This window comes from Falco cherrug, chromosome 19 (genome assembly GCF_023634085.1).
Source record: "Falco cherrug isolate bFalChe1 chromosome 19, bFalChe1.pri, whole genome shotgun sequence".
Classification (NCBI taxonomy): Eukaryota; Metazoa; Chordata; class Aves; order Falconiformes; family Falconidae; genus Falco; species Falco cherrug.
Genome location: NC_073715.1, coordinates 2,313,712 through 2,338,285, shown reverse-complemented (window position 1 = coordinate 2,338,285; position 24,574 = coordinate 2,313,712). Strand labels below are relative to the sequence as shown.

At 60.3% G+C, this 24,574-nt stretch overlaps 4 protein-coding genes across 9 annotated transcripts; 3 read left to right on the top strand and 1 right to left on the bottom strand.

Annotated features, from left to right (window-relative positions):
• Positions 1 to 34: 34 nt before the first annotated feature.
• On the bottom strand, positions 35 to 4,874 carry CA14 (carbonic anhydrase 14). 3 transcript variants are annotated; one of them, XM_055696975.1, is made up of 11 exons: positions 4,740 to 4,874; positions 4,590 to 4,610; positions 2,846 to 3,016; positions 2,625 to 2,764; positions 1,414 to 1,509; positions 1,260 to 1,326; positions 997 to 1,153; positions 782 to 908; positions 636 to 656; positions 455 to 539; positions 35 to 336 (listed from the first exon to the last, which is right to left on the bottom strand). In XM_055696975.1, exons 1-11 carry the CDS (start codon positions 4,789 to 4,791, stop codon positions 173 to 175), a joined length of 1,101 nt encoding a protein of 366 aa, XP_055552950.1. In that variant the 5' UTR covers positions 4,792 to 4,874; the 3' UTR covers positions 35 to 172. The 3 variants fall into 3 exon arrangements, with proteins under 3 accessions (XP_055552950.1, XP_055552952.1, XP_055552953.1); XM_055696977.1 differs by having other exon boundaries at positions 1,024 to 1,153; positions 4,740 to 4,869; XM_055696978.1 differs by having other exon boundaries at positions 72 to 336; positions 1,024 to 1,181; positions 4,740 to 4,863.
• A 918-nt stretch (positions 4,875 to 5,792) lies between these two features.
• Positions 5,793 to 8,964, top strand: CIART (circadian associated repressor of transcription). Its single transcript, XM_055697223.1, has 5 exons — positions 5,793 to 6,310; positions 7,188 to 7,497; positions 7,732 to 7,807; positions 7,883 to 7,961; positions 8,081 to 8,964. The coding sequence occupies exons 1-5, from the start codon at positions 5,793 to 5,795 to the stop codon at positions 8,349 to 8,351; spliced, it is 1,254 nt and encodes a 417-aa protein (XP_055553198.1). The 3' UTR covers positions 8,352 to 8,964.
• Positions 8,965 to 9,094: 130 nt separating this feature from the next.
• MRPS21 (mitochondrial ribosomal protein S21) lies at positions 9,095 to 10,656 on the top strand. 2 transcript variants are annotated; one of them, XM_055696990.1, is made up of 3 exons: positions 9,095 to 9,143; positions 9,385 to 9,477; positions 10,149 to 10,656. In XM_055696990.1, exons 2-3 carry the CDS (start codon positions 9,395 to 9,397, stop codon positions 10,327 to 10,329), a joined length of 264 nt encoding a protein of 87 aa, XP_055552965.1. In that variant the 5' UTR covers positions 9,095 to 9,143; positions 9,385 to 9,394; the 3' UTR covers positions 10,330 to 10,656. The 2 variants fall into 2 exon arrangements, with proteins under 2 accessions (XP_055552965.1, XP_055552964.1); XM_055696989.1 differs by having other exon boundaries at positions 9,097 to 9,143; positions 9,382 to 9,477.
• A 174-nt stretch (positions 10,657 to 10,830) lies between these two features.
• Positions 10,831 to 24,264, top strand: PRPF3 (pre-mRNA processing factor 3). 3 transcript variants are annotated; one of them, XM_055696957.1, is made up of 17 exons: positions 10,831 to 10,950; positions 11,323 to 11,386; positions 12,985 to 13,168; positions 13,958 to 14,088; positions 17,221 to 17,367; positions 17,806 to 17,889; positions 17,994 to 18,214; positions 18,576 to 18,882; positions 19,576 to 19,742; positions 20,383 to 20,465; positions 21,044 to 21,187; positions 21,473 to 21,572; positions 22,079 to 22,192; positions 22,741 to 22,859; positions 23,434 to 23,517; positions 23,628 to 23,689; positions 23,998 to 24,264. In XM_055696957.1, the coding sequence occupies exons 3-17, from the start codon at positions 13,024 to 13,026 to the stop codon at positions 24,142 to 24,144; spliced, it is 2,055 nt and encodes a 684-aa protein (XP_055552932.1). In that variant the 5' UTR covers positions 10,831 to 10,950; positions 11,323 to 11,386; positions 12,985 to 13,023; the 3' UTR covers positions 24,145 to 24,264. The 3 variants fall into 3 exon arrangements, with proteins under 3 accessions (XP_055552932.1, XP_055552933.1, XP_055552934.1); XM_055696958.1 differs by lacking the exons at positions 10,831 to 10,950; positions 11,323 to 11,386; positions 12,985 to 13,168 and adding an exon at positions 16,292 to 16,387 and having other exon boundaries at positions 13,957 to 14,088; XM_055696959.1 differs by lacking the exons at positions 10,831 to 10,950; positions 11,323 to 11,386; positions 12,985 to 13,168; positions 13,958 to 14,088 and adding exons at positions 14,828 to 14,846; positions 16,292 to 16,387.
• Positions 24,265 to 24,574: the final 310 nt, after the last annotated feature.

The following is a 24,574-nucleotide window of genomic DNA, read 5'->3' as shown; positions in this document are numbered from 1 at the left end:
GGGGGGGGGGAGGGGTCGGTGCCCCCCATCTCTGCCCCCAGTTTTGTGGGGAGCACACGGGGGTCCTGGTTTCTCAGGGTTGGCAGGATAAAGCCCCCTGGGCAAACGGCCTCATTTCCCAACCCCCCCTCCCAGCCAAGAGCCACCAGTGCCATGGGGTGGGGAAGGGGCTTTATTTCCAGTGGGGCAGGGGCCATTGCTGCGGTGGGGCTGACCCCAAAGTGGCCCCTCGGAGGGCTGGGGGGCAGCGGGGGGGTTCAAGGGTGGGGGTCATCGTCGGGCGTGCGGCGGGAGGAGGCTTTGAACACGACGTCCTGCTCCTGCGTCCCCCTCGCTCTGCCCCGCGGGGGGAGAAGGGCTGAGGTGAGACCGACCCTCCCCCGGGGGTGTCCGGACCCCCCGATTTGGGGGCTGGGGGGGGGGTCCCCCTGCATGGGGGGTGGGGGTCTCTCACCGAATCCTCTTGGCCACGAAGTGGATAGCGAGGAAAACGCCGAGGCAGCTGCAGACAGCACCGAAGACAATGGCGATGACTTCACCTGCGTGATGCCGGGGGGGGCTCAGGGGGGGCATGGGGGGGGGCGGGCGTGAGCCCCCCGTCCTGCCCCCCATCCCACCCCCCAACCAGGCCTTACCTGTCGAATACCCCTCGGGCTCTGCAAGAGAAGAGCCGGGGCTCAGCACCGCAGGCTCCCACCCTGCCGGGGCTCTGGCAGCTATTTGAGGGGTGCTGGGGGGGGTCCCCTCCCCACCGCCCCCCCACCCCCCGGCCAGCTCTCACCCCTGGGGAAGGACGACAGCACCAGCCGCTCGTTGAGCTCCTGCGGGATCCGAAAATTATCCACCAGGCGCTGGGGCTCGGGCTCGGCCGCCTCCGTGGCATAAAGGGTTCCCTGGAGCTGCTCCAGCTGAAATGGGGACGGGGGGGGGGGGGCGGGGGGAGCGCTGGGGCTGCTGCCCCCACCCCAAATAAAAGAAAAACCAAACCCAACCCACCCAAAAAGCAGGGTTTCACCCCAAAACCTGCGCCAGGCTGATGTGGACGGGCTGCTGGAAGAGGGTCCAGAGGACCCCCTGGAAGCACGGGGGGGTGGTGAGGGACCCGTTGTAGCGGTAGTAGAGGTCCAGGCGGGGGGGCAGCAGGTCCTGCACGCTGAAGGAGGGGACGGTGGTCGTCTGCCCTGGGGGGGGGGGAGATGTTTGGGGGTCCCCCACCGCCTCCCCCAGCTCCCCCCCTCGCTCGCGTGCCGCTCGCTCACCTGCGTAGCGGATGCTCCCGAGGTGGCTCAGGATGTTGTCGTAGGCGGGGTGGGGGTCAGCACCCACCTGGGGGGTGCAAGGAGGGGGGAGTGTCAGGGCTGGGAAGGGGGGGGGGGGGTTGGGGGGGGAAGCGTGTTTTGGGGTCCCACGTACCTCCAGGAGGACGCCGAGCACGGCCAGCCCGCCGGCGTGGTGCTGCGCCTCGCTGGCATTGGCGTAACGCTCCGCGTCGTAGTGCACCACGTGCATCTGCGGGTACCGCGGCTGGGGGGAGGGGGCGGCACAGGGACCCCCCCAACCTCCCCGCACCCCCCAGGCTGGCTACCCACCCGCCCCCTCTTCCAGGCCTGGTTCCCAGACCCGATGCCGCAGCTCTGCCTGCGCCCAGACCCCTTCCCCCTCCCCGTTTCCCCCTTCCCCCTCCTGTTTCCTGCCCCCGTTTCCTCTTCCCGCTCCCATTTCCTGGCCATTTCCCCTTCCCCCGCCCCTGTTTCCCCTTCCCGCCCCCATTTCCCGCCCCTGTTTCCCCTTCCCACCCCCATTTCCCGCCCCTGTTTCCCCTTCCCACCCCCATTTCCCGCCCCTGTTTCCCCTTCCCGCCCCTGTTTCCCACCCCTGTTTTCCCCTTTCCATTTCCCACACCCAGAACCCCTTTCTCCTGCCCCTTCCCACACCTCCTCCCGTGCGCACCCCATCCCTGCACCCAGGCCTGTGTCCCACACCCACTTCCCTGTGTGTTTCCTGCACACGGACCCATTTCCTGCCTCCAGCCCCACTTCCCTGCCTGTTTCCTGTGCCTGGACACGTTCCCCATTCCTTGCACCCAATTCCTGCTCCCACATCCTTTTCCCAGCCCCCTTCCTGCACCCATTTCCCACCCAATTCCAATGCCATTTCCCACCCCCAGACCCGTTTCCTGCCCCATTCCCATGCCATTTCCCAGCCCCATTTCGCACCCCATTCCCACGCCATTATACCCCCATTTCCCACCCCAGCCCCATTTCCATGCCATTTCTCACCCCCAGCCCCATTTCCCACCCATTCCCACCCCATTTCCCACTGCATTCCCATGCCATTTCCCAGCCCCATTTTCCCACTGCATTCCTACCCCAGCCTCATTTCCCACCCCATTTCCCACCCCCAGCCCCATTTCCATGCCATTTCTCACCCCCAGCCCCATTTCCCACCCAATTCCCACCCCATTTCCCACTGCATTCCCACCCCCAGCCCCATTTCCCGCTCCATTTCCCACCCTTTTCCATGCCAGCCCCATTTCCATGCCATTTCTCACCCCCAGCCCCATTTCCCACTGCATTCCCACACTATTTCCCACCCCCAGCCCCATTTCCCCCGGTGCCCCCCACCTCGGCGGGGGCGCGGTGCCCATCCAGGAGGTGCTCAGCGCCAGCGCGGCCGGGCCGGCCCCAGTGGAAGTGGAGCTGAGCAGCGGCGAAGGGCCGGGGCAGCCCCCGCAGCTGCAGGGTGGGCGGCAGCACCAGCACCGCTGGGGGGTCGGGGGGGGGGGCATAGGGGTCAGCGGGGGTTCCCCCGGCAGGATCCCCCTCCCCCCCCAGCCCCCGCTCACCGGTGTGGCCGTTGTTGGCCAGGGCGAAGGTCGGCGCCGTGGGGTGCTGGTAGCCCAGGGGGGGCAGGGAGGGGTCCGGCTGAGCCCCCCGCCGCTGGATGTCGATGGGCGACTGGGCTCGGCCCCCACAGGCCGGGTGGCCCTGGGGCCAATGCTGCTGCCCATGGGGGCCTGGCGGGGCCACCCGTCACCCACCCCCCCGACCTCAGCTGACCCCATCACCCCCCACCCATCACCCTCCATCAGCCCCCCCCCGACCCCAGCTGACCCCGTCACTCACCCACCCAACCTTGGCTGATCCTGTTACCCAACCCCCCCGACCCCGTCACCCCCTGACCATGACCCCAGCCCACCCACCATCCCCCCTCCCCACCCATCACCCCCCATAAGCCCCCCACCCCGACCCTGCTGACCCCATCACCCCCCTCACCTTGACCCCAGCCCACCCGTCACACCGCCCCCCCACCCCAGCCCACCCATCATCCCCCCCAACCTCGACCCCAGCCACCCATCAACCCCCCCTGACCCCAGCCCACCCATCACCCCCCCTCCCCACCCCGGCCCCCAGCCCACCCGTCACCCCCCTCCCCACCCCGACCCCAGCCCACCCGTCACACCGCCCCCCACCCCAGCCCACCCATCATCCCCCCCAACCTCAACCCCAGCCACCCATCAACCCCCCCCGACCCCAGCCCACCCGTCACCCCCTCCCCACCCCGGCCCCAGCCCACCCGTCACCCCCTCCCCACCCCGGCCCCAGCCCACCCGTCACCCCCCCCCCCACCCCGACCCCAGCCCACCCGTCACCCCCCCCCCACCCCGACCCCAGCCCACCCGTCACCCCCCCCACCCTGACCCCGGCTGACCCCATCACCCCATTCCCAACGCTCCCAATACAGCTCATTAAGCTTATGGGGACATTTTTGTTCCGGCCGGGGGAGCGGGGACAAAGGCGACCCCGGGGCAGGGGGGGGGAAATGGGGGGGGGCCCGGGGGACCCCGCGGGCCTGGCGGGCCGGGGCTCAGCCGGGATTTGGCCGGATCCTAATTGGATTTGGCAGCGGGAGCGGGGCCGGGGCCTTATGTAAAGGAGCACAATGGAGCCATTGGAGCGAGGGGGACCCAGGCTTTTGGGGGGGGGTGGGGGGCTGCACCCACCCACCTGCCATCTGAGGGGACCCAGGCATCGAGAGGGGGGGGGGCTGCATCCACCCACCTGCCATCTGGGGGGACCCAGGCATTGGGGGGGGGCATGGGGGGGCTGTACCCACCCACCTCCCATCTTGGGGGGGGGGGGGGCATGGGGGAGAGCTGCACCCACCCACCCACTTGTCTCCCATCTGGGGGGACCCAGGCATTGGGGAGGGGGGGCGCACGGGGGGCTGCACTCACTCCCCCCCTTCCCATCTGAAGGGATCCAGGCACCCAAGCACTGGGGGGGGGGTGCTGCACCCACCCACCTTCCATTTAGGGGCACCCAAGCATCGGGGAGGGGTGGCGTCACTGGGGGGGCTGCACCCACCCACCCACCTCCCATCTGGGAGGACCCGGGCATCAGGGTGGGGGGCACAGGGGGCTGTCACCCACCCACCTCCCTCCCATTTGGGGGGACGCAAGTGTCGGGGGGGGGGGGGGCTGGGGGGCTGGACCCATCCAACCCCCTCCCATCTGGGGGGACCCGTGTGCTGCCCCCCAGCCCTGGGGCGTGTGGGGCAGCAGATTTGGGGTGCGGGGCCCCACTCACCCTCATATGCCCAGTGGGGACCTGTGGGGGGGGAGCAGAGGGGTTTGGGGTCAGCCGGGCCCCCCCGGGGGGGGGGGGGGCTGCACCTCAAAGTGGGCCCCGCTGCCGGGCGCTGGGAGTTGGGGTGCAGCCGGGGGGGGGGGCACTCACCAGCGGGCAGGGTGGGGGCCAGGCCCCCCAGCAGCAGCAGGGCACGGAGCATGGTGGGGGCTGGGGGGGGGCGGCCACCAGCCCGGCCTTAAATACCCCCCGGGACCGGCCCCCCCCCGGGGCACGGGGAGGGGTGGAGGGGCCGTGGAGGGGCCATGGAGGGGGGGTGGGGGGACCTGTGGGGCTTGGCAGGGGCTGGGGGCTGCAGAGGAATGAGGTGGGGGGCTTAGGGGTGCCTGTGGGCTGGGGGGGCTGGGAGGGGTTGGGGGGGGGGCGCTGGCTGGCTGTGGGGTGCGGGGGCTGCGAGACTTGGGGGGCTGTGAGCTGGGGGGACTGTGGGCTGTGGGGCAGGGGGCCATAGGGCTGGGGGGGCCTTTGGGGGGGCCATGGGGCGGAGGGCTATGGGGAGGGCTACGGGGCACCCGGGGGGGCTTTGGGGGGGTCTGCGAGGGGGGCTTTGGGAGGGCCCGGGGGGAAGCTTTGGGGGGGGCTATGGGGCAGGGGGCCATAGGGCAGGAGGGCTGGGGGGCTCCGAGGAGAGGGCTATAGGGGGGCTATGGGGCGGGGGGCCATAGGGCTGGGGGACTGGAAGGGACCCGCGGGGGGGGCCGTGGGACGGGGGGGCTATGGGGCTGGGGGGGGCTATGGGAGGGGCTGGGGCGGGGGCGGCCCCCGCAGGAGCTCCCTCGCCCCGCCCCCCCGCCGATTCCACGCCCCCTCACCCCGCCCCGCGGGAGGCGGGGCCTGGGGCAGGAGCGTGCCCCCGAGGCCCCGCCCCGCGAGCGCGCCGTCACAGAGGCGCGTGGCCCGCCCCCGCGCGCCCCGCCCCCACGTGGGGGCCCACGCGCTGCCTGCCTCCATTATGTAACGGCGCCGAGGCGAGGCCGCTCCTCTCTCATTGGCCGCGCTGGCCGTGACGCGCGCCTGAGGCCGGCGCCCATTGGCAGATCGCGGCGGGGCGTGGCCCACCCCCCACATCGCGCAGCCCCCCGACCCCGCCGCCCCCCGCCAGGGGGCGCTGCCTCGCTCCGCGCCCCCCCTCCGGGGCGCCACATGGAGGGGCGTGACGGCGGCTCCACCCTCCTGGCCAATCAGCGCAGAGCGGCTTCCGCATTGGGCAGCGCCGCCGGCTGCGCGGGCCAACGGGGGCGAGAGGGCGGGGCGGGGCGCCGAGTCTCCGCCCCCTGCCGGGGCTCGACGTCCAATGGGAGCGCGGGGGGGCGGGGCCCAGCGGGAGGCACGTGCGGCCGCGCACGTGTCCGCGTGGGGCCGCCGCAGCCGGGGCGGGACCGGGACGGGAGCGGGGGCACCGGCACGGGGACAGGGACCGGGACGGCAGTGGGGATACCGGCCCCGGGACACCGATACCGGGACAGGGACACCGGCCCCGGGACACCGATACTGGAAGAGGGGCACCGGCCCCGGGATACCGGCCCCAGGACATCGACCCCGGGACAGGGACACCAGCCCCAGGACACTGGCACTGGAACAAGGACACCGATACCGGCACGGGAACAGGGGCAGCGGCCCCGGGACACTGATACCGGCCCCGGGATATCGTCACAGCATCGGTACCGGGACAGGGACACCGATACCGGCCCCGGGGCGGGGACATCGGCACCGCCGCAGCTGCAGCTGGGAGCAGGTAGGACCCGGGGGAGCCAGGGTCGGGGGGTGGGGGGGTCCTGAGGCCGCCTGGCGGGTTGTCTCGGTCCTGGGGGGAGGTCCCGGTGCCGGGGCAGGTCCTGAAGCCACCTGGGGGGGGTCCCGGTTCCTCGGGGGGGAACCTGAGGCCAGCTGCGGGGGGGGGTCTTGGGCCTGGGTGGGGGTCACCATTCCTAGGGGGGTCCTGAGGCCGCCTGGGGGGGTGTCTCTGTTCTGGGGAGGGTCCTGAGGCCGCCTGGGGGGGTGTCTCTGTTCTGGGGAGGGTCCTGAGGCCACCTGGGGAGGGGTCTCAGTCCTGGGTGGGGGTCCCGGTGCCTCTGGGGGGGTCCTGAGGCCAGCTGGGGGGGGTGTCTTGGGCCTGGGTGGGGTTCTGAGGCCACCTGGGGGGGGTCCTGAGGCCGTCTGGGGGGGTGTCTCCATTCTGGGGAGGGGTCCCAGTGCCTGGGGAGGGGCCTGAGGCCACCTGGGGAGGGGTCTCGGTGCCACGATGCTGGGCAGCCCTGGGACCAGGCGGGAGGGGCCCGATTCTAGGGGTGGGGGTGGTCCCCATCCTGGGTGGGGGGTCCTGGGTGAAGGCTCCCAGTGCTGGGGGGTGTCCCTGACCCCCCCCCTCACCGTGCTGGGAGATGCTGGACCCACCACCCAGGAGTGGGAGCTGCCAGAGGAGGGGGTGGGGGGGGGAAGACCCCCGGTGGGGGGAAGCATCACTTTATTTTCCATTTTTGCCCAATTTCCTGCTTTTTCCCCTCTTTTTTTTTTCCTCCCCCCCTGCCCCCCTCGCAGGAGCCAAGACCAGGGAGCGGCTCCCCGGGGGGGGCCCCTGCCGCCCCCCACCCTGCCATGGAGCCCCCCGCCCGCACCTGCTCCTGTGCCACCCCCAGCTCCAGCCCGGGGGGTCCCTCTGACAGTGAAGCCGAGGCGGGCGCCCCCCCCCCCCAGCCCCCCCAAACCTGAGCGCAGCCGCAAGCGGCTGGGGGGGCCGGCCCGAACGCCCTCCGAGTTACCTCCATCCCCCCGTGGGGGGAAGCGACCCCGGAGGGGCGAGGCGGGGGACTCCCCCTCCAGCGACGCCGATCGCCTCTTTGCCCAAAAAGTGAGTTTTTGGCAGCAAAACGACAGAGCACCCCCAAAGTGGGGGTGGGGGCAGCGCTTTGGGCCCCTCAGAATGTGTCTCTGCCCGGTGCTGCCTCAGTTTCCCAACCTGAAATAACTGGGAGGGGGTGGGGGGTAAGCAGGGGGGGGGGGGGGGGGGATAAATAGAGCTGGGGGGGCATGAGACCCCCTCCCCACTGGGGATCGGGCCCAGCCACCATCCTCTTCCTCCCAGTGCCAGGAGCTGCGGGGTTTCATCCAGCCGCTGGCGGAGCTGCTAGAGGGGCTGAAGCGGGGGCGATACGACAGAGGTGGGTGCCCCCCCCGAGCCCCCCGAGCCCCCCGGTCCCCCCTGGCAGCACTCACACAGTTTTGGGGTCCCCCAGGGCTGAGCAGCTTCCAGCAGAGCGTGGCCATGGACCGCCTCCAGCGCATCATCGGGGTCCTGCAGAAGCCAGAAATGGGGTGAGTGCCCCCCAGATGACCCTGGGGAGTGTGGTGGGGGGCATAGGGCCCCCCCCCATGGGGGTCCTGCCCTCCCCCACACCCAGCAGCAGGGTGACAGGTGCTCTCTGTCCCCACAGCGCCCGGTACCTGGGGACGCTGCTGCAGGTCGAGGGGATGCTGCGGCTCTGGTTCCCCCATGTCGCCCCCAAACCCCCGCCGGCCCCAGCTCCGCCCCCCGCTGCCCCCCGCCGCCGCCCCCCCGCTGGCCCCCACGGGGCTCCCCGCTGCCGCCGCCTGCCCGGGGACACCCCCGTCTCCAGCCCCACCGGAACAGTGCAGCGGGGGGGACATCCCCGCTGCCACCGTCCCACCGCCCAGACAGGGACACCCCCCACACCGGAGGCGTGACAACCACCCCCCCACAGTGGGGGATGGGGGGGGGTGTCTCTCCCCTGGATTTCTTGCCTTTTTTGGATGGTGGTTTGTTTTTTTTTTTTAATTGTGGACACTGAGACCTGCGGGCGGGTGGGGCCATCCCATGGGGGGACCCCCGAGACCTATCCCCCCCCAGGGGGCCCCAAAAATCCGGGGGGGGGGGGGGAGGGGGGCATGTGCCTTCGGCAGAGCAGAGCCCCCACCCCAAGGCTGGGGGGGGATGTGCCTTGGTGTACTGCGGGGGGAGGGGGTGGGGGGCTGGCCCCCCCCGCTGGCCTTGTGCCTTCCCCCTGCATGGCGTTACGGGGGGGCTTGGGGGTGGGGGGTCTGTGCCCCTTCCCCCCCCCCCCCCCCCCAAAGTGGGGCTGCCCCATGGCTGGGCCCTGCTGGAAGCAATAAATGCCGCGGGAGCGGCAGGGGCTGCCCGGTACCGGTGTCCTCTGTCCGGGGGAACGCGGGGGGGGGGGGGGGGGGGGCGGGGCTGGGCCCTGCCCCTCCGCAGCGGGACCCCCGGTGCGTCCCCCCCCCTCCCAGGCCCTGACCCCTGACCCTGTACCCCACAGAGCGCCGCGCCCCATGGGTCAAGTCCTGCCCCCTACCCCGTAATTAGCCATGACCTTTGACCCCGTGACCTGCACCCTGACCCCCGCCCCTTACGCCCATCCCGACCTATGGCCGCGTGACCCCAGCTAAGTCCCGCCCCCGCTGGTGACGGCTGCGACTTCCGGTACGGGGTTTGACTTCCGGTTCCGGGGCGCTGGGGCGGTGAGTGGAGCGGCCGTGGCTGCTCCGGACGGGACCTGTCAGGCCCGCGCCCGGCACCGGGAGGGGGGGGGGGCGCGGCTCGGTGGGGGCCTCCGCGGGCGGGGAGGGGGCGTGGAGGGGGCGGGGGACCGGGTCCTTCCGTGAGGGCGGGGGCGGCCCAGCCGGGGCCCGGTGGGGGGGTTGGGGGGAGCCCCGGGGCCGCCCCGTCCCAGCCGCCCGCGCCCCCCCCGTCCCCCAGCAGAGCAGCGGCCATGGCGAACCACCTCCGCTTCGTGGGCCGCACCGTCATGGTGCAGAACGGCAACGTGGACGCGGCCTACAGCTCGCTCAACAGGTGAGGGGGGGCCCGGGGAGGGGGGCAGCGGCTCCGGGGGCCTGGTCACGCTAATTAAACCAGGTGTAATTACTTCTTGGCTGGGGTCCTGCGCGTGAAGTCCCCCCGCTTTACACATCCAGTATGTCCAGGTTCTTAAAAACAAGGAAAAAACCCCACCCCAGCCCCCAGGAATTGGGCTTAGAACGTGTATTTTTGGTTCTTTTTTCAAACTTGGACGCCTCTATAAAATGAGGGGGTGGGGTTGGGGAGGGTCGCGCGGGGGTCTTCCATCGGCTCTGCATCCTAATGTGTCCGTACATGCAGATATAATTAAATTAAAATGAATTAATGAAACGAGTTAGTATAAAAGCAGGCAGGAGCATGGGCAGCAGTGTCACCGGTGGGTTGGTGACATCTGGGGCGGGTTGGGCGGGGAGGAGGGGGGTGTCCCATCACCAGGCTGTGACCTGCCACACCCGCCTTCATGTCATGGCTTAATGAAGGTCTGCGGGCACCAATTCCCGCCCTCATTCCGGGTGCGCGGTTGGAATCAATGCAGGAACATTACGATGGCAGAAGCCAGGCCCGATTTTAATCAAATCCATCATGCGAGTTTCCATCATGCAGAAAAGGGGGGAGCAGCGAGGGGGAACATGGCCCCTCTCACCCCATCTCTTCCCCCCCGCCAGGATCCTCACGCTTGATGGCGTGGTGGAGGCAGTGCGGCGGCGGCGCTACTACGAGAAGCCATGCCGGCAGCGGCAGCGCCGGGCCTATGAGGAGTGCCGGCGGGTCTACAATGCCGAGATGGCCCGGAAGATCACCTTCTTGGCACGGACCAACCGGCCGGACCCCTGGCTGGGCTGCTAGTGGGGAGCCCCCCTTTGAAAAGCTCACTCCCCATTTCGTAACAGCTCCAAGGGGCAGCATCATGGCCCCCTAATTAATGAAGGGCAGAGGAGAGAGCACAGACACCCCCAATTAATAAAGGCTCCGGGGGGAACCACCCACCCCTTTATAATGGCCCTGGGAGGGGAGCCACCCCCCCAAATTAATAAAGGCCAGGGGAGAGGGGGGGGGGCACCACCCCTCCCCCCCCAACAATAAAGGGCCAAGGAGGGAGCTACCCCACCCCCCCAATTAATAAAGGCTCCAGGGCCTTCCCCCAAAAAATTAATAAAAGTTCCCTTCCCTTAATTGCGTTTTAATTTGGCTTTAATTAACCGTGGCGGGAGGAGCCTCGGCGTCCGCGGACACGCGGCGGCGCTTCCCGCGCTGGCTGAGAGCGCGGGAAACGCGGGGTGGGTGTGGCTTCGTGGGTCACGTGACGTCGGCGGGCACGGGCAGCTGGCCCCGCCTTCTTTCCTCCCGGCACCCCCCGCGCGGGCGGGCGCGCAGGCGCCGCGCGGCCGTTTCCGCTTCCGCCCCGACGTGCCGTCACCGTCAGGGCCGCCGGGGCCTGCCGGGGCCGCGCCCCGCCGCGCCGCTCCGGTGAGGGGAGGAGGGGAGCTAGGGGTGCCGAGGGGGCGCGGGGGTGTCCCGGGGACGGGCCCCGAGCTCTTGGCCGCGGGCCCGCGGCGCCCTGAGGGGTCCCGCTGCCGGGCCGGGGCCCTGCGCGCAGCTCCGCGCCTGGCGGGGACCGGGCCTGGCGGGCCCGGGCCCGGTGTGGGGGGGTTGGAGCCGGAGGGGGATCGTCACCAGGACCACCGGGGATCCCCAGCGCCGTTGGGGCACTTCGGTGGCCACCGGGCATGCGGCAGCGGGCTCTGGGCGGGCCGGGCCTCGCCTCAGCGGCCGCTCTAGCCTCCGGCGGGCGATTCAACCGCGGCGGAGCTGAATTATTATTATTTTTTACCCCCTAAGGAAGCAGCTGGTGAGGCCGCAGCGCCGCGGGAGCATCGGCTCCAGCTTCGCACCGTCCCGGCAGGTAACGCGGCACCGGTGGCCCTGCCCGTACCGGTATCTAAAGTCTTGTAGGTGCTGTTTACCCACCGTCCTCCTTCCTGATGCCCTGTGGCCCGGGGGTGCTCAGGACTCCGGTCCTCGTGGGCACCTGTTTGCACCTTCCCTACGGACCCCCAGCGGCGCGTTTGCTCTCCCCACATTCCAACTAAAACACCATCAAACCTGTTGCGCTCCACTCTCAGTCCTTATTCGATTACAGAAGTTAAAGGTTAATGCAGAGCTTAAGCCAAGCGCTAATTAAGTTCTCCATTTAATACCATGCGCGTGTGAAGCTGTTGATGTGTCAGTGTTGTAATTATTTTCCGCTTGCCTTGAACCTCTAGCTTTGTCCCGAAGCATTACGTACAGCAGAGTCAGAACTTAAGGATGAAATGCCATAATTGTGCTTTTTTTGGGTGGGTTTTGCTACATTTGCGTCCATCTCTGGGAAACCTGCTGGAAAAAAGCCAGCGGCTGCGGGGATTTTCAGGCTTTTGGCTGCAGAGAGGGAGAGCGAAGCCCCCGGTTGCTGCTTTAAACCTGTGGATTCCTTCTCTTGGCTGCCGTTTGCAGACTTGGTATCAAAGTGTTTTGTTACAGCTAACACCCGAGCTCTTCATTCTCGGTTTTGGGGCTGATAACCGTATTTGATTGGATTTCTGTTAAAATAAACCCACGTCAAAGCTCTGCAGGCCTCTTATGCGGGGCAGAAATGCCGAGGTCAAACAATTTCCTTAAGAAGATTTTCTCCTGTTTCCAGATAAAGGAGACTTGGTTTCCAAATCAGATTAGGTCCCGGGCACGTAATCAAACATTACTGCATCTGCAGGCTGTGACTGACGGTGCGAGAGCCGCTAACAGTTGACGGGAAGAAATTTTTTGCCTTGAAAAATGTGTCATTTTGGGTTTGCCTCCGCTGGCTGCTGGTTTAAACAGCAAACCCAGAGGCAGCCAGCCACATGCTGAACTTTTAAGTATCAGTCAAGCGGAACATGTTCAGAAGGTGTTTGTGAACTTCACGGGAAAGGGGCTAATTAAGGGTTAGCAGGTGCGTGACTTGCACGGACCCGTGTGGCTCGAGGTGCGTCAGTAACTGGAGTAGCAGCCACGGAAACAACTGAGCGAAGTTCAAGGAGAAGCTGGGGCATGAAGGGATGCCCCGAGACCAAACGTTTTGCTCCCGTTTGTGGCCAATCCATGTGTGAAAGAGGAGCCTGAGCTAGGAGGATCGGGTATGGGGCTTGCCATGTGTCCGTCATCCATGAGGGAAGGCTGGTGGGATGTAGGAGGTTCAGGGCTTTCCCCGCAGATGAAGCTACGAGCACTATTTCCCTTCGCGGGGCCTGATGCTGCGTTTTGTCTGGTCAGGTCGTGGCTCCTGGCTGCCAAGGCCCTTCCTCCCTGTGTGCCTCATCTAGTTTCAGTTTGTGTTTTTAAAAATAAGGGAGCAAAAGTAGTCTCCGAGAGCTTTCATTGCTTGTGAGCTTTCTTGTGAAGGAGAAAAGCGCAGCGCGGAAGCAACGATAATCCAATACTTTTATTTTACTAGCCTGTGGTTTTCTGATTTTGGTTTCTTTACAGGTACGAGTAAGATAATTCAGTTCAGCTTCTCTGGCAAAGATGTCGCTCTCCAAAAGAGAACTGGATGAGCTGAAACCATGGATCGAGAAGACGGTGAAGCGAGTCCTGGGGTTCTCAGAGCCCACCGTGGTCACCGCAGCGCTGAACTGCGTCGGGAAGGGCATGGACAAAAAGAAAGCAGCTGGTATGTCCTGTGGGCTCCAGCCCTGACCCTGCAGCTCTTTGTAGAGGTGGTCAGACCCCTTGATGGAGAAAATAAGTGCACACAAATCCTCAAATAGCCTTGAAATAGCCTCAAATCAGACTTAAAATCATTCCTCCTATTCCCGGAAGACCGACCTCCTGCTGGTGGTGCCAGGCTGCATGGCCGGTCAGGGTTTCCTTGCCAGTGGTGGCTGGCAGAACGTGGAGGGCGAATGCCATCCTCGGTGGCGTGAAATCTGCTGTGTGTTGGGCTAGTTTTCTAAAGGAGACAAAAAAACCCCAAACCTGGAATCTCCTGAGTGTACGTCCAGGTGTAGGTCCAAGGTGGTTCTGACTCCGCCTTGTTGAGGCAGAGGTGAGTACTTGCAAATCCATGCGGACACGTGACATGCAACCAAAAGCCTTGGAATGCATTACAAAAAAAGGGGAAGTAAAAATTAATTAAAGGGCTCTTTTTCTAAAGGAACTTAAAATGGTAATTTAATTTGTGGTTTGGTTTTCGGTTGTTTTGGGGTTTTTTGACCGTTAGAGCCCTAATTTTTTTCTAGTTGAGGTCCAGATTTACTTAATCCTTAAAGCTCCTGCCGACAGGATCTGCAGGTCCCAGAGGCCTCCGGACCTCGGGTCGCAGGCCCCGCTGCATTAGTACAGTTGAATCCACTTGTAAATAAGTGTTTTACAGATTCACAGAACTCTCGGCAGATTCTCCGTTCACCTGCTCATCCCAAGCAGTGAATTCTGAATTTACACAACTCCTCTTCTTTTCCAGACCACCTCAAACCCTTTCTTGACGATTCCACCCTGCGATTTGTGGACAAGCTTTTTGAAGCGGTGGAGGAAGGCCGAAGCTCCAGGCACTCCAAGTCCAACAGTGACCGGAACCGAAAACGAGAACTGAAGGTGATTATTGATTATTGATTGCTTTTTTTCTGTGATTTGGTGGCCGTGGAGGCAGCACTGGTGCTCTGCCACACTTTCCTCTTCCAGAGAGGTACATCTCGTAATGCTTAAAGTTCAAGAGAAAAGACTCTTTTCCATGATGAAGTGTGTGAGCCTTTACCTTGCGGGTTCTCTTCGGATGAGGAAGAGCCATGCTCTCCTTGGTGGCAGCCAAGGTGGAGGCTGGGGCTTTTGATTTCCTTACCAATCTCTGCTAGGCCCGTGCAGTGGAGTAACTTCACCGGGGCTCCGTCTCTCTGTTTTCTTTTGCCCTCTTTACCGTTGTGTTTTCAGTGAGAGCCTGGGCTCACTCAGCACTCCCGGCGACTTCCCGTCACTCTTCCTTGCCCAGGCGCCGCGTTTCACCCTGCCAGCCAGCTCTCCCTGTCAGCCACTGAGTGGGGCTCTGTGGTGGGGTTTCATTCTCTTTTTTTTTATTTTTTTATTTTTTTCCCCCCCATCCGGAATCAACAGAGGATGATTTTTGACAACCCCTGTCATAGCACAAGGTTAATTACGGCAGGGATTTAATAGCTCTCTGGTGTTTCTCCCATCTAATGCTTGTCTGGGATGGTGGAAGTCTCATGCATCCAAACCTGTTTTCACCTCCTTTCTTCTCTTGAAGACTTTACTCGCCATCTTCTGGAATTGCATTTTTTCCATCACTCGCATGCCGAGTTTAAAAGGGGCTACCCTCCATGCTGCTCCCCGCTTACAAAGTAAGTTTCCTTTCACTTTTTCTGAGGTTCCTGTTGTATGGCAATCTGTGTTTCTCTGTGACAGTTTCAGTCAGCCCTTAACCTCAGGGAGCTGCAATAATCGTGTTCGGGATTTCGATCTCTTCAGGTGTGTTGGGAGAGAGCTGCTTCCACTCCCTGTTTTCCGTTAGAAACTTGCTTTTTCTCCAGCTGTCTGGCTGAGGCTTTAACCAGTGCCAGATGGGGTCTCCTCCCGGTCTGGGTACGTTCACCGGCTAACGAATGGTGCGTTAAAGCAGCTTCCATCCTGCCGAGCTGGTACAGCCCGAGGAGCAGCAGCACAACTCCATTTACTGACCTGGGGAGGTTTGGGTTCACGTGTCCATCCCCCTCCCAAATAGCAGCAGTGGCTTAAAAAGATCTCAGTCTCGTGCAGCTTTTTTTGGTCACCACAGAACTGCCACTAAGCATCTTTCAAGTATTTTTGTGCTGCGGTTCTGCTTTAATTTGGCTAACACACTGTGCCGAGCTGCTGCAGGGCCGTTAAAAAGGCGAGGTTCCAGCTAGGCTGGGAGATCCTGGCTTTTCCCCACAACCCTCTTGCTTTTGACCTCTTGGGAAGATGACAGAGAGATGGGGACATTGTCTGTCCCATCGCTGCTTGGTGTTTCGTGATGTCAGGGTGTCAGGCGGGGCGACACTCGCAGCCCTGTGGCACTAGTAAAACCTGCAGGTCCTCCCTTTCTTCACAAGTTGAATTCAGATTCCCCTGTTGCTGTGCCCGCCTTCGGGCTGTCTTGTCCTCTCATCATCTTCCTCGTGGCCGTGGCCAGCGCACTGCCGGATGGGGAGGGAGGGAGGGAGCAGCATCCTGGTGCAGAGGGGATTTCGTGCTGGCAGAGCAGGGATGGGGTTGGGTGCGGAGCAGGCGATTCTTCTCCAGCGAAGCAGCCACTGGGGTGTCTTGCGTGACCGCTGATGGCATCCTCGGCTTGCCAGCTACCCCGAAAGCAGGGCTGGGAAGCAGCAGAGCGGACCTATCCTCTTCTCTTGGCTCCTGGCATAGGGACAGGCGTCCTGCCTGCCAAATAGTCAACCCTTCTGTCCGGAATTACCTTCCTTGGAGGTCCTCCATCAAGATCTAGATCTGTCCTGACCCTTGCTGTAACACGAGGCCGTCTAGTGAGTTTGTCAGATCGCGGCCATACTTGCCGACTGACTTTCCCCTTCACCCCAGCGCAGGTTTTAGAGTTGAATTTGTACTTGCACACTTAGATCTTGTAGCAATGGGCAGTGAATTAATTCAGAGTGCTACGTTAGCTGTCTTCAATGCGCTGCCTGGCCTGCCTTCTCTCTCCTTGGTTAACTCTTGTGGGGTAGGTCATTGCTTGGGAAGTTTCAGGAACTAAAACGTAATGGTTTACACACTTTATACTATGGGCAAGTCCTTTCTCTTGAACTTGTAGGTTTTCCAAGAAGTACCTGTGTCTGGATGAGGAAGTGTCCTTGTAGAATATGAACCGTTATAGTGAAGAAGGGATTGCAACTAACGCTTACAACCGGTGTGTATATTTTATTTTCAAATAACACCTTGACACACACACTACAGTAACACAGTCGCATGGACAAATCCAGTTTGCCGTACACAAACCAGGCACTGACTAGATGAAATCCATGGCCGCAGTCTCACGAGCTGGGGCGTGCTTGAGCAGCGCTCCGTGTAAAGCGCACCTTGCCTTTTGTTTTGTGACCCTCGCGCTGCATGCGAGTCCAGCAGCGTGATCGTTGCTCCACTTACTCTCTGAGCTGCGCTTCTCCGGAGCGGCTCGCTTGGAGCGCAGCGTCTTTGGATCCAAGCTGGAGTCGGCTGGGTCGGAGTGTGAGGAAACGCCGACCCGCCCTGGGTCTGCGGCTGCATCCTCCTTTGGGGGAGGACGTGGTGGGACAGCGCAGCTTCTTTCACCAAACCCTCTGAAGTTGGTGGAAGACATGGAAATTATTTTAGCCCAGTCAGGTCAGCTTGTGGGCAGGCTTTTTCCATCTCTCTGGGCAGCTGAGCGAGACCTTCAGTCTCCTCGGTGCCAAAAAACCTTTGACCGTCTGAGGGAATTATGTGGTGGCTATTACACGGGCACATCCCTGTGATGTGTCCTGTCCTTCACGCTCTTGCATGGATCATCATGGAGGCTTCTCTGGTGGGGGACCAGGGCACAGGCTTCATGTGGGATTACCGGTAGATCAGCCTGCGAGCGCTGCCCTGGAAACTGAACCGCAACGCAGTGCTGACCGTACGGTGCCAGATCTGATCCGCGTGCTGGTTTCTCATCTTAAAACGCTGGCCGTGAGGAGAACCCTTTGTTTTTAACCACAGTTTTCTCCTTTCCTTTTACATTAGGATGTCTTTGGTGATGACTCTGAGGTATCCAAGGAATCTTCTGGCGTCAAGAAGCGGCGCATACCGCGATTCGAGGAGGTTGAGGATGAGCCTGAGGTCATTCCAGGCCCACCGTCGGAGAGCCCTGGGATGCTGACCAAGCTACAGGTTAGGCTGTGTTACATGAGCTCTGCCCCGGAACAGAGCTGCCCGTGGCTGAGATCTTGAATCCCAACATGGTTTAGTGTTTACTGTATCCTAATTCACCTCACAAGCTGAGCGAGCAAACAGCAAGTTGCTTTTGACTGTCCTTTGCTTGCTGTGTTCATTTCACAAGGCTCACGGCTGCTTGTGCGTTAGGCTAACGATGATGTGAAGCCTTCGAGTGAGGGAAGTTTGGATGTTTGTGAAAGGTCTTGGTAGAGAGTGCCTGCATGGTAAAATTCCTTCTCTACAGCTGGAGGTTGTCGATCCACACCGTTTGATACAATATCATTCTCGCTACGCTGGCTTGCCTGCATCTGCAGCTGTAACGGGGTGCTGAGGACCCCTTCCCTCCTTCTGATAAAGGGAAGGAAAATTCACTGTCCAATTCTCTTTCCACAGATCAAACAGATGATGGAGGCAGCCACCCGGCAGATTGAAGAGAGGAAAAAGCAGCTGAGTTTCATCAGTCCACCGACACCACAGGTACCTACTGGCAGCCACAGGCAAATCCTGCAGATTCAGCTATGACTTGTTGACTTTAGTGTGCTAGAACACGCACCTCACAAAACTTCCTTTTCTGTCAACAGCCCAAAATTTCTTCTTCATCCCAATCGGAACGCCTTCCCATCGGCAACACGATCCAGCCCTCGCAGGCAGCGACGTTCATGAACGATGCCATTGAGAAGGCCAGGAAAGCAGCGGAGCTGCAGGCCCGAATCCAGGCTCAGCTGGCTTTGAAACCAGGGCTCATTGGCAACGCCAACATGGTGGGGCTGGCCAACCTGCACGCGATGGGGATCGCACCACCGTGAGTACCTGCTGTTCCTTGCATACTCTGTGTGATCCTGGTGAGCCTAACTCCAAAACACCGGTGGAGGGTCTGACCGAGGGTTTCTCCAGCACTGTTGGTTCCCTAGCGCTGGCCTTAACGCCTGCTGAAGGAACAAATCTGATATTAAAGAGGTGAAATGGAGGTTACACCTTCCTTGGGTAAGACTCCCAGCTTCTGCGCACGAGCTTTAAGTCCGTGCTGGCAGCATAGATGAGATTTAACGTAACAAGGAGACCTTCCACAAGCTGTGGGCCACTTTGGTGCTTCCCGTGGAAACAGGGCTCACGTTTCCTTTGTGCTCACGTTTTAATGCAACGTTATTGTCTCTTGCTGCCAGGAAAGTGGAGCTGAAGGATCAGACAAAGCCTACGCCACTGATCTTGGATGAGCAAGGCCGAACTGTTGACGCGACTGGTAAAGAGATTGAGTTGACTCACCGCATGCCAACCCTAAAAGCAAACATCAGAGCTGTGAAGAGAGAGCAGTTCAAACAGCAGCTTAAAGAAAAGCCCTCGGAAGATATGGAGTCGAACACTTACTTTGACCCCCGGGTCTCCATAACCCCAGCCCAGCGTCAGAAACGCACCTTTAAGTTCCATGAAAAAGGCAAATTTGAGAAAATTGCCCAGAGGTTGCGAACGAAGGTATTTGGGGTCTTGCCATGCTAACTGACAGCACAGGAGTGAGGGTTCGGTTCGGGATGGGAGCTGATTCTCCTCTCCTGGGATGTGAAGGGAGCTGTGTTGGCTTTGCCTAGGAAGCTTTTCACTAAAGTCACCTGAACCTTTTCTGTCAACACCATTCTTGTCGGAAAGGGAGGCATCCCAATTAGAACTTGTGTGTGGAATGAGTTTTCTTACAGCTATCCTTACCTGATGAGAGACAGAAATTTTTTTTTTTTTTTTTTTTTTAATTTTGGCAAAAGGTTGAAAATTACCAAAGAGAATAGATAATTATTGGTCCTAAGCGTTCTTTCTGCAGAACTGATCACTCTAGAAGTGGAGGTTTAAAGGAATCTTGGTAAAATGCCCGAGGTCTTGGGGAGAGGGGGAGAGAAGAGCTTCATTAAGACAGAAAAGTCCAGGGATACGATGCCTCTAGGGAGATATTCCTTTGGGATTGTTCCATGCTCCTAGAAGGCTCAGTAATAAGACCGGATTTCTGGGAGGTCTGTCACTCTGCCGTCCTGTGCTGTGTGGTTTTTTTCTGTGGTCTGCTTCAGATTGTTTTAAGAAAAAAAGAAATCAATCAGCAGGTGCATATGTATTGTGCTTTTCCCGAAGGTTGTGCTGTTCTGGAATGACCTTTATGTGCCGTTTTCCTCTCCTTGTTCTCAGGCTCAACTAGAAAAACTGCAGGCAGAGATCTCTCAGGCTGCCAGGAAGACAGGGATACACACTTCCACCAAGTTGGCTCTTATTACCCCTAAGAAGGAGCTGAAAGAGGGGGAGATCCCAGAGATAGAGTGGTGGGACTCCTACATCATCCCTAACGGCCTCGACTTGTAAGTGGTTTACTTGCCGGTTTTGATCCTCCTGCCGCGGGAGGAAAACTGGGAGCATCTCAAGGGTCACGTGGTGGTGTGTTGGGTTGGACCAGGTGTATTGGCTTGAGCTGTGGAATTCCACCTCCCTCATCCCTGAGATCCCAGCAGCACCAGGTTTGCTCCCAAGGTCTTTCTTGGGGTCGTTTCTCCCAAGGTCTTGGTGGTCGGTGGCTGCCCTTCTCCCCATTGGAGGCTGTGTTCCCCCCAAAGACTCCAAGGTCTTGGAGGCGGCGGCTGCCCTGGAGTTAGAGTGCTGTTTCTGGCCCAGAGTTGGTGGTGTGGTTTGGGGTTTTTTCAAGCGTGAGTGTTCTCTACGAGTCTTGTTCCCAGTAGAGTTGTGGGAAGCCTGTCTCCTAACCGTGAAATGTGGGTGGCTGCTCCACTGGAGGAGACACCTACGCATTAATACTACGTTGCTGCGTGTCTCCTTCAGCACATCGAGCTCTGATCAGTGATTTGGGTAGGGATTTGGTATCCAGCACAGCTGGCCCAAGGGAAGCGTTATTTTTTTTTATTTTTTTTTCATGGCTTGTGTTGAAGGGAACACAGGAATTCAGGCTGGGAGTTTTGCAATGATGCCCAACTCTTTCCCTTCTAGAAAAGGTGGAACGTCTTCAAAGCAAGATGAGTACTTTGGGATCACGAACCTCGTGGAGCACCCGGCGCAGCTCAACCCACCAGGTACTGCCCCTGTTTTGGTCAGCTTCGCTGTTGAACTAAGACACAAAATACTCTGAGGGGTTAGCACTTTGTGGGGTGTGCAAGCCCCCAGCTGCAGCACTGCAGCCCAGCGTCTCATGTCTCTGTAAGGAGAAGGAATTGTGCAAAGACAAGTTGGAAAGCAATGTGAAGATAACTACAATCGGGAGGGAGGGTCTCTGCCCTGATTTTGGAAACTTGTAAAACCTGTAGTAGTTACGGGTAGCTCGCTTACCTACCGATGGCCTGCTCTGTGCTCGCTGGGTGGCCGTGCAGACACGGGCTCCTCGCCAGCAGCCTAGTTTTGACCCAAGGAAGGATCATAAAATAACCACAGAGCATTTAACTTTTCAGTAAAATAAATAATAATAAAAAAACCCAGTCAAACCGCATTTGCCTGGTTCCACGTTTGGTGTGGGGGTCAGGTTTGTTGATAGTGTGGGGGTCACGGAGCGTGGTGGGGGTGTTTCCCCCCACCTCCAGTAAGGGTCACAGGCAGTATTTTCTCTTGCTTCTTCAACAGCAGATTTACGTTTCTCTTGCCTCATTTCTTTTCCCAGTGGACAGTGACACACCAGTGACCCTGGGTGTTTATTTAACCAAGAAAGAGCAGAAGAAATTACGACGACAGACTCGGAGAGAAGCGCAGAAGGAGCTGCAAGAGAAAGTCAGGCTGGGCCTGATGCCGCCGCCAGAGCCCAAAGGTAAATGCCGGTTACAGGGGGCCCGCTGCCAGCGGTGCTCCGGGCTAGTGTGGGCCCTCAAACCAGTGGCCCGGGCCAAGCGTGGACGTGGCTGGGAAAGCCGCAGGCCGCCCAGCCTCGGCGGGACGGCGTGGATCTGTGTGTGGGTGTGTTGCTGTGATCCGACACCTGCCCGTACAGGTGGTTTATGAGCTGCACGTGTGCCTGCCGTTTCTGTGCTTTACCGTCCTGGCAAACCGGCATCCGACAGGAGCCTCTCACAGCTCCTCTCCTGTTTCCCTGCAGTAAGAATTTCAAACTTGATGCGAGTACTGGGGACGGAAGCTGTTCAGGACCCAACAAAAGTCGAAGCTCATGTCAGAGCGCAGATGGCGAAGAGACAGAAGTAGGTGGCACATTGTACCGTACTTTGGGGGGTCGTTTTTTTGATGGGTTGATTGCTGGTGCTGCATTTGTAGAGAACGAAATCCTTGAACTGATGCAGCGAAGCAGCAGCAGTGTGATTTTCTGCGCGTTGCTCTCGTAGCCTGTTTCAGCTGCCTTGAATGACCCCCCTGAGGCCGGCGGGGCGCTGGGTCTTCGTGAGCAGCTCTTCCCACTGGAGAGAGGCCTCATGCCCTATATTAAATGGGTTTCCTACCATAATGAGGATGATGGTCACGGTCACAGTTGTTACTAACGAATGTTTTCATGGAGAGACAGAGGATGGATTTGGACGGGTGACTGGATTAAAAAAGCCCACTTGCTTGTAATCCAGGCAGGTGCAAGCGGAGATCTGGGCAGGATTTGCAGCTGCTTTGGGGTCTGTATTCTGTGCTGGGAAGGAAAGGGATCCATTGTGATGCTGTAACGCTGCGTCTTGCTTATAGCTGCATCTTTCTTTGCATCCAGAGCTCACGAGGAAGCGAACGCTGCGAGAAAGCTCACAGCAGAACAGCGAAAAGCGAAGAAGGTTAAAAAGCTGAAAGAAGACGTTTCGCAGGGAGTTCACATAGCCGTGTACAGGTGAGGGCTGGGCAGAGCGCTCACCGTACATCTCTTTCTAGATACACCAGAGAAATGCTCTAGAGAAACCTGCTGGTAGGGAGGAGCAGGCTTGAGTAGCGGGACTGTGCCCCCACTCATCAGGTTTCCATCCAGCGTTAAAGCATCCTGGCTTGTAGCAATTAACGCTGTCCCAAAAGACATGTTCGTTAACAGGATAAGTTAAGGACAGAGTTACAGTCCAGCACTAAAAACACATGTCGGGTTTGGAGCGTTTCAGCTGGGACTGCAGTTTCCAATGGCGAGAGCTGTTTCCTAGCTGTCAGAGCTGACCTGGTGCATCCCTGTTTGGAAATTGGGAAACTTTAAAGCTCTAAATGAAATAATGGGAAGGGACAGACACAGCCGCTTCAGCAGTCTGATAACAGATGTCATTTTGAGGTGTGGGTAAAGCTCCCGCGGAGCTGGAGGAGGAAACACTGGACCCAGTTGAGGCAGAGTAGGGAGCTTTTATGGCTTGATTATAATTTCCACAAACATTTGTGTTTGGTTTTTATCCTATCCTTTAGGGTCCGAAACTTGAGCAATCCAGCAAAAAAATTCAAAATCGAAGCCAACGCTGGCCAGCTGTACTTAACAGGCGTGGTGGTTTTACACAAAGATGTCAACGTGGTCGTGGTAGAAGGAGGTGAGAACTTTTGAGGCAGGCTTTCGGTCACAGTGTAGCATTCAAAAGCTTGCTTCTAGCAAAAATTACTGTGAAAATTATTGATTGAGGGTTACGGAAGGACAAGGAAGGAAGGAGGCCATTTGAAACTCCCTTAATTACGTCCCTAATGGGGTTAGCGCTGACTGCAGAGTGCACTGTAATCCAGTTAGAAAACCCAGCGCATTCAGCGTTGAAGGGAAAAGCACTTGATTTGAATCCGTGATGCTCTGAGCGGATGCTTAGAGTGAGGAGACTTCTCAGTCTGCCGCAGCTTCTCATGTTTTGTGCTGTTCTAAGTAATTTTTGCGAGGTGTTGAAGAGCCTGTTTGGCAGCAGGAAATCCCAAGGTGCCAAAGGCTGCCAGAAAGTCTCAGCCACCCCATGGGTGTTGGCACTGGGTCAGTCTGGCTGTGCCTTACTTGCCATGCCTGGTCAGCTGGGTGCGCTGGGAAGGGTTTGTGGGCATCGTTTGGATTCTGCTGCTTTTTCGAACTTCCTGAAAACTGAAGGTTAAAGGACTTTTTGTGAACGATGAGTCTCAATTCTTCTCCAGGCCCAAAAGCACAGAAGAAATTCAAACGTCTTATGCTTCATCGAATAAAATGGGACGAGCAAACATCAAACACGAAGGGAGAGGGTAAGTGTAAAACTGTGCGCATAAGAGGGGTGGTGAAGCGGCGGTGGGGCTCCCGCTCCTCATCTGCCTTCGGGACTAAAATTGGCCTTACTGGTTGGTTTTTTTTTCAGATGATGATGAGTCCGACGAGGAGTCTGTTAAGAAAACAAACAAATGCTCTCTGGTTTGGGAGGTGAGTCGTGGGTGTAGGTCTGTACCGGCGGGGCTTAGGCTGGAGGGAAGTGAGCCCCAGCAGCAGCTGGGGCAGGAACGATGCTGGGAGGCTTTGGATCCAGAGGCAAACCTGCCGCTCCAACTCTTTTCCGTAGCGTTTCTCAAGCTGTAGCGGAGCTGGCAGCGTCTAACTCGTGCAGTGCTCCCTCTAGTCAGGCATGAGCCTGTAAAAATATTTTTTCCCGGGTTCCCCAAGCCGCTGGGAGCTGCGTTTCCCGCGAGTTTCCCCCAGAGACGGGTGGGAAAGCGCCCCTTTTCCCCTCCCAGGGCACAGCGAAGGACCGCAGCTTCGGCGAGATGAAATTTAAGCAGTGCCCCACGGAGAACATGGCACGGGAGCACTTTAAGAAGCACGGTGCGGAGCACTACTGGGACCTGGCCCTCAGCGAGTCGGTGCTGGAGTCCACAGACTGAGGTGAGGGGGCCGCCGCCGCCCCCTCCTCACACCACAGCCCCCCCGCCGGACCTCGGACAGCCCCCTCCACCCCTTGCTCTCCTCAGCACACCCATTAAAGACATATTTTTTAAAACAAATCACCGTTACGCCTCTTGGGGGGGTGGGGCGGTGGAGGCGGCCTGCCCCCGCGTTGTTTCTTGGCTGTGGAAATGGGGTGGGTGGGGGTGTGTGTGAGGGGGGGCTGTGAGGGAACGGGGGGGGGGGGGGGCGCAGGCCGCCCGCGGGGGTCTGGCGGTGGCAGGAGCCGCCTCCCCTTCCCTTATGTACCACCAGTTGGATTTATTTGAGGCCGGGCGCTGTTTTCCAGCGCGGTTGCCGTTACCAAGCCCTCAGGCCGCGCTCCCAGCCGGGGGCGGCCGCCATCTTGCGCGGCGGGGGCGCGCGCAG